Source organism: Setaria viridis, chromosome 2 (genome assembly GCF_005286985.2).
Source record: "Setaria viridis chromosome 2, Setaria_viridis_v4.0, whole genome shotgun sequence".
Lineage (NCBI taxonomy): Eukaryota > Viridiplantae > Streptophyta > Magnoliopsida > Poales > Poaceae > Setaria > Setaria viridis.
The window spans coordinates 24,824,094-24,831,802 of record NC_048264.2 but is presented as its reverse complement, the minus strand read 5'-3'; the positions used below and the strand labels follow the sequence as shown (position 1 = coordinate 24,831,802).

Below are 7,709 nucleotides of genomic sequence, written 5' to 3'. Positions count from 1 at the left end.
TTTATTGAATTGTAAATCTACAACTAGGGATGATTGGCTGATTACATGAATATGTAACTCTAAATTAAGGATAAAATCGATAGAGTTGCTCGATGTTCCACGAGTTGTCGACATCTTCACCAGAGGGATATTGTAGCTGCTATGATCCAGGTCTAGTGACCTTAGAGACGATGGAAGGCCCCTCCCATGGTGAGTTGAGCTGGTGCAGCCTCTTGGTGTCCTGGATACGATGAAGGACCATGTCGCCTATGTTGAACGAACGTTCTTTGACGTTTCGATCATGATAGCAGCGAAGCCCCTCGAGGTATCTCGCAAACTGAACGAGTGCTGCACAGCAGGCTTCTTCGAGGCTATCAATATCTAGACGCCTTGTTTCTTGTGCTGCACCTTCTTCATATTGCTCGACTATTCGAGACTTCCACATGACATCAGCAGGTAGCATGACTTCAGATCCGTAGATGAGGAAGTAGGGTGATTGCCCTGTAGGCTTGCATGGCTGGGTATGTAGCCCCCAGAGTATATTGGGTAGCTCCTTGAACCACTTGCCTCACTTGGTATTGGAGATGTCATGCAACCTTTTCTTGAGAGTGTCCAGAACCATCCCGTTGGCGCGCTCAACCTGGCCGTTGGCCCACAGATAAGCGATGGAGACATACCGGACATCTATCCACTGTTCTCGTAGTATTCCCAGAACCCATGGTTGTTGAAGTTTGAACCTAGGTCCATGATTATGTAATTGGGGAAGCTGTAACAATGAACAAGCTCATTGAGGAAGTCGAGTACTTTGTCTGCTTTGGGCCATGTGGCTGGCTTCACCTTGATTCACTTGGTAAACTTGTCAATGGCCACCAGAACTCGGTTGAACCCTCCAGCGCAGTTGGTAAAGTTCCAATCATGTCAAGCCTTTAGCATGCGAAGGGCCAAGACGGTGGTATCGTGATCAGCTTGTAGGCAGGGGCGTGTTGTTGCTTGGCGAAGAATTGGCACCCTTGACATCGTCGGACTAGTTCCTCGGCATCAGCGAAAGCTGTAGGCTAATAGAACCCTGATCTAAAAGCTTTGCCCATGATTGTTGGTGAGGATGCATGGTTGCTGCAGATGCCTTTGTGTATCTCCTCCGGGATATCCTTGCCATCTTGCCGTGAGATGCACTTCATGAGCACCCCTAATGATGTGCCTCTTCTGTATAGCTTGTCTCTAACTAGAACGTAATTCTTAGGGCGTGATTGGTTGCCCGCGTCCCACCGTCCGCTGCATGACCCCGAAGCGTCCCGTGCACTCTCGCGTGTTCGGTTGCTCTCCCGGAACCGAAACGGCGCACCCCCCGTTCGTTTCCCCCACTCCATCCCGCATCACCTCGTCCGCCCAGAGGGCTCCTTTGCTCGTGAGCCAGGATGGAGCGATGCTGGTGGGAAGATTTGGGCGGAGGGTGGGAGATGGAGCGGTACCGGGGCTAAAGGCGCGGGAGGTTACGGTGACCTCCCATCCTCGGCCCACTTTCTTCGCTCCCCTCCTTCCCGGTGCGCCTTCTCCTCTCCCTCCTCCTGTTCGATCTCGGTTCGCCGGTGGCTCGAGGTACTCCGGCGGTGCCCTGTGCCCCCGCCGGTGCTGCGACGGTACATCTCCCCCTCCTCTTTACGCTGCTTCATTCCCTCTCCCCCGCTGATCTGTCGATTCGTATTTTTTTGGTTGGTGTCGATGAACCCTAGGTTATTGTTCTGTCAGATCCGTGCGCTCCTTTTGTGGATTTAAGGTTGTGATGAACCCTAGGTACTTTTCTGATGCAGATCTATGGTTCTCACATGTGTAGAGGTCGATATGATTTTTTTTTGGTTGTTGTACCATCCTATATGTGGGTCGGGGTCCTCCGGCGGCACCCTGTGCCTCCGCCGGTTCTGCGACGGTATATCTTGGTTGGTTTTCATGAACCCTAGGTTGTTTCTGCATCTGCATTTATGGTTTTCATGAACCCTATGTTCGTTCTTATGCGGTTCTATGGTTGTCATGTATATTTGTCGATCTGATTTCTTGTGTCCTTGAATCATGCCTTACTGCTTTGCAACCAATCACGCCCTACTGAGCTGAGCAAAGTGCCTAGGTCGATGATGATTCCTTGCCGCCGGAGGAGCACCTTCGGGTGTGGCAGCCACGTCTAGGATAAAATGTAGTTGAGAATGTTTGCTTGCTTAACAACATGACCCCAAGTTCTTGTATACTGAGATCTAATGAACACTGCATTGTATTCTTAGACATGGACTTGCAAGGTAGGCGCCGGGCTGCGGCTGCTCTTGTTGCTGCTGTTGCTGCATGGTTTTTCTTGTGGTTTAGAAGGAGAAGTGAGGATGCTCGATCTATTACCTATGGTCCCATGGCAGAGAGGGACAGAGAGAGGAATAGCAACCTCAGATTCATTTATGAATCTGATGATGTGCATTGTGTCAACTTGCTAAGGATGAGAAGGGCACCTTTTTTCCAACTGTGTGACCTGTTTCGGTCTAGAGAGTTGGTTGTGGATAGCATCCATGCCACTATTGAAGAACAGGTAGCAATATTCTTACATGTAGTGGGACACAACCAAAGGTTCAGGGTCATTAACATGACATTTAGGAGGTCACCTGAAACTATCAGTAGGTTCTTTCATCAAGTCTTGTATGCAGTTGGTGAGTTGAGAAATGAGTTGATTGTTCCACCATCCATTAGTGTCCATCCTAGGATCCTTGGCAGCAGGAGATGGAACCCATATTTCAAGGTTGGTGGCCCTTTCCTAATTGCAAACCAACTGACCTTACCCATATGGTAGCAACCTATTAATATGGCTTTTTATTTTTAGGATTGCATAGGAGCAATTGATGGGACACATGTCTTAGCTAGAGTGCCTTTGAAGATGCAAGCTGCCTTTAGAGGCAGGAAGCACACCATCACTCAGAATGTACTGGCAGCAGTGGACTTTGATCTCAGGTTCACATATGTGCTTGCTGGTTGGGAGGGATCTGCACATGATGCTCTGATTTTATCAGATGCTCTTGAAAGGGCAGATGGTCTTACAGTCCCACAAGGTACCATAACTCACATACACACATGCCAACAATACTTGCACACACTAAACTGATAAACCATCTCCATTTGTTACATTGTCTAGGGAAATTCTATCTTGTGGATGCTGGATATGCAGCCAGGCCTGGGTTCCTGCCGCCATATCGTGGTACATGGTACCACTTGAGGGAGTTTGGTTCAAATAGGCCACAAAATCAAAGAGAGTTGTTTAACCTGAGGCATTCTTCTCTTAGGGTGACAGTAGAGAGGGCCTTTGGTGCTCTAAAGAATAGATTCAGAATCCTTGATAACAAGCCTTTCCATCCTTACAAAACCCAAGTTAAGTTGGTTCTTGCCTGTTGTATTCTGCACAATTGGATACTTAGGCATGGACAAGATGAACATGTTCCCACTGAAGTTGCTTGGACTCCTAACTCCACTGATACCCTCCCTGAGCCAGAACATAGTCCTGATAATGGAACCTGGGCACAACAAAGGGATGCATGGGCTGCACAAATGTGGCAGAATAGGGGATCTTCTAGAGTTTAATTGCACTTAAGTACTTGGGGTCATGTACTGTTAAGTAGCATTGATGAATTTGTAATATGTTCTGAGACCTTGGTACTTTGCTATGATGTGTAACTGCAATCATGAACAATACAACTTGGTATGATATTTGCATGCAGTACTTACTTTCTTGTTTGATTTCTAAGTGCTTTGGTGTTTCTTTTTGTGATGGTATGATGGTTAGGACATGGCTGTGATGGGTGAGGATGTGGTTGGTGTTGTCAATGAGGCAGGGGCCGAGGGTGGGGTGGCTGCTGTGGAGGAAGGGAACCCGGCAGCCCCTCCACCCAATGGAGCCCAGCCTGGGGGCCCAATGCAATGGACCAGTGTTCAGTCAGCCTTCATGCTTAGGAGGTTTCATGATCTGGTTGGGCAAGGGGTCAAAACTAACAAAGGCTTCAAGGAAGTGCATGTTAGGCAAGTTGCTAGGATGGTTTCTGATTTTGCTGAAGTCAATGTTACCACCAACCAAATTTATAACCACCTGCGCAAGTGGAGGCAGAGGTGGGTTAAGATTGCTAGGCTCAAGGATCTCAGTGGTGCTCTCTGGAATGAGGACCATCATATGATAGTCCTTGAGGAGGAGCATCTGATAGGGCACACTAAGGTTAGGCCACAACTTAAATATATCTCACTGTTATGGTTAATAGTTACCCTTTTCTCTAACTGTTGCACAACCTTTTTGCCCAACTAGGATCATCCTGGTGATGCCAGGTTCTTGAACACCCCAATTGAGAACTATGTCCAAATGGAGGCCATTTTTGGGTCTAGTCAGGCTACTGGTAGGTTTGCCATGGGTTCCAATGAACCTTTAGGTGTACCAACTGACCTTGGCCACCTTGAGGGGGGGATGTTAGAACAGAGACAATTAATTTAGATGGGAATGAGGGTGATTCTGGTAAGCAAAATGTAGCCTCTAATGGGCTGGACACCTCTAAGAGTTCTGATGATAAGGAAGGGAGAGGTGGTAAAAGGAGGAAGTTGGGTGAGGAAGAATACCAGCTGATGCATGGTATGACTATTGCTGTTGACTCTGTTGCAGATGCCCTGAAAGCTCCTCAGCACAATAAGGTCCATGCAGATTTTTATGGTTGTGTCATGTCCTGTCCTGGGTACTCACAGGAGGCCTTGATGTTTGCACTTGTGTACTTGCTGAAGAACAAAGCAGAAGGCCTATGCTTTGTTCAGATGAGTGAAGCCCATAGGATCCTTTGGCTTAGGACCTACCTGAGCCAATCTAACTTCCTCTAGGTGGTTAAGGACTATTATATGATATTTTGCTTGCCTATGCTATAGTCTGACATTTTGGGTTAGCACTAACCACTAATGGTGAGGGTAGAGACACCATTTGGAATATTTCCAAGGCTGCAAATATTTTTGTATAGCATAGGCCACATGGTTCCATCTGGTAGAGGTGGTTGGGAGGGATCTGTTGGGTGTGTAAACATGAACACCTGCACCTGGTCAATGTGATGGATGCCGTGTCTTTGTTCTGGTAAATTGAGCTTTCCTGGTGGTTCAAGTGCTGGTGATGGCATTTTTATTTCATCTTGCATAGATGTTCTGAATTGATGGATGCATATGTTTGGTTCAAAGGTATGAACCTGTGCCTATCATGATAAACTTATTTGCCCAATTCAAAGTAGATGGGTACCATCACATGACCTTGAGCTTGTGAGTGACTATGACATTGTTCTTGTTCTTAAGACCTGCTACTGCTTTTGTGCTACCTGGTAAGTCCATCTTCCTTTCATATTTCCTATATGTTGGTTGCTTCCTTCTGCCTTGATGGTTACTTATGTTATTTAAGGTAAGAAAATATGCCTATGATGATTGGAATATTTGCCCAATTCAAAGTATATGGGTAGCATCAGATGACCTTGAGCTTGTGAGGGACTATGACATTGATCTTGTTCTTCTTGTTGCCAACTGGTACTGCATGTTCCATACTTATGGTTGTGTTTTTGCTGAGCTGTTGTCCATGTTGTGCTGCTACTGTTATTTCTGTTGACAGTGCTATTGTTCCTGTTGCCATTGTGCTACTGTTTTTGGTCTTCTTTTGCTCTTGTGTCACTGATGCTCCAAGCTCAAGGTCAAGGGAAGATGAAAATAACATCTGAGGCCAATTTTTTTGTAACTTAGCATATCAGACTTACTATTATCATACATATACCTTTGCAAATTGGATAATATGCAAATTGGGTAACCTGTCTTGGTTACCCAACATTTTTGTTGTTGTTGAACCTATCACTGGTACTGCTTCTTCCTTCTTTCTGGTTCTGTTGTTGCTGAGAGGTTGTCCTGGTAGTTGCTCTTTCTGTTGGCAGTGCTGTTGATCCTGTTGCCTCTATTGCAAATTGGGTAGCCTGTCATGCTTATGTCACATTGTTTTTACTGTCCACCTCCCTGGGACTGCTTGTTCTTTTTTTTCTGGTTGTGTTGTTGCTAAGCTGTTGTCCATGTGCTGTTACTTGTCATTCTGTTGCCAATTTTTTTTGTAACTTACCATATCAGACTTGCTATTATCATACATATACCTTTGCAAATTGGATAATATGCAAATTGGGTAACCTGTCTTGGTTACCCAACATTTTTGTTGTTGTTGAACCTATCACTGGTACTGCTTCTTCCTTCTTTCTGGTTCTGTTGTTGCTGAGAGGTTGTCCTGGTAGTTGCTCTTTCTATTGGCAGTGCTATTGATCCTGTTGCCTCTGTTGCAAATTGGGTAACCTGTCATGCTTATGTCACATTGTTTTTATTGTCGACCTCCCTAGTACTGCTTGTTCTTTTTTTTCTGGTTGTGCTGTTGCTAAGCTGTTGTCCATGTGCTGTTACTTGTCATTCTGTTGCCAATGACCTGCTATTTATGTTGCCATTGTCATACTGTTTGTGGTCTGGTATTCATCTAGTGTCACTGATGCTCCAAGCTCAAGGTTAAGAGAAGATGCAAACAAAATCTGAGGCCAATAGTTACTATATCCACTTTTTCTTTTATCATTCATCTACCTTTGCAATTGAATCAAGTTTCATTTCCTTTATAAGGCACAATGGCTTGGTACGTTGTGTACCGTGGTAGGAAGCCTGGAGTGTATGCAACTTGGGTAACCTGTCATCAGCAGGTCACCGGTTATCCAAACTGTTGCTACAAGAGTTTTAGTTCCAAAGAGGAGGCAATTGCATCTTTCCTAGAGTCCACTGGTGATGAAGATATCAAAGAAGCGACCGTCGGTTCAAATGATACGTCAAATGAACTTCGTTGGCTCCATATCGTAGTTACGCTACAATTTATTGTTATTGTTGTACTCCTACTAGTAGTTAGTTATCTTTGAAAGTAGTCAAGCGCGAGATCAGCCTTTGTAATATCAAAACATCTCATGTTCATCATCTTTGTTGGTAACCTCACCAATATGGTGCTAGGGTGCTCCGATCTCATCCAATTCTACGTACCAAACACAATCTGGTGACTCCTGTCGTACACGAGAACGATACAACTAGTACAACCAAACACAACCTCGCATGATTCAGGACGACAGCAAAGTGCAACCAAATAAACCCCCCTGTATTGCTCTATTCCGTCTCCCACGATCCGGTACAACCCATCCGTTCTGGACGGTCCGGTCCTTTGCAACCAATCACGCCCTTATTGCATCGCGAGACTTGCTCTGCTTCCTTCTTTTCTGGAGGTAGCTTGTTCTCTTTTATGTAGTCGATGAAGGGCATCGTCTAGTCTACGTCGATCATCATAACCTCCCGACTAGGTTCAGATGGACCAGGGTCAGTGGTTGGAGATGGTGCTAGCTCCACCACTGGATGGCTTGCACAGTTCATAGATGAAGACCCCATCTGGTACTTGAGCTCGAGTAGATCCCAGCTTGGATAAGGCGTCCGCAGCTACATTGTTGTCGCGGATGATATGGTGGAACTCCAAACCAGAGAATTTGTTCTCTAGCTTGCGCACTTCCATGTAGTACGCATCCATGTTCTCCTTGTGGCAGTCCCACTCATCGCTGACTTGATTGCTCACCACCAGTGAGTCACGTAGACCAACAATCGCTTGATTCCAAGCAAGACTGCCAAGCGGAGCCCATGCAGAAGCACTTCGTATTCAG

General features: G+C 45.9%; 1 protein-coding gene across 1 annotated transcript; it reads left to right on the top strand.

The window, feature by feature from the left end:
• Positions 1 to 1,953: 1,953 nt before the first annotated feature.
• LOC117844188 (protein ALP1-like) lies at positions 1,954 to 3,601 on the top strand. Its single transcript, XM_072291956.1, has 3 exons — positions 1,954 to 2,749; positions 2,831 to 3,056; positions 3,140 to 3,601. Exons 1-3 carry the CDS (start codon positions 2,195 to 2,197, stop codon positions 3,580 to 3,582), a joined length of 1,224 nt encoding a protein of 407 aa, XP_072148057.1. The 5' UTR covers positions 1,954 to 2,194; the 3' UTR covers positions 3,583 to 3,601.
• Positions 3,602 to 7,709: the final 4,108 nt, after the last annotated feature.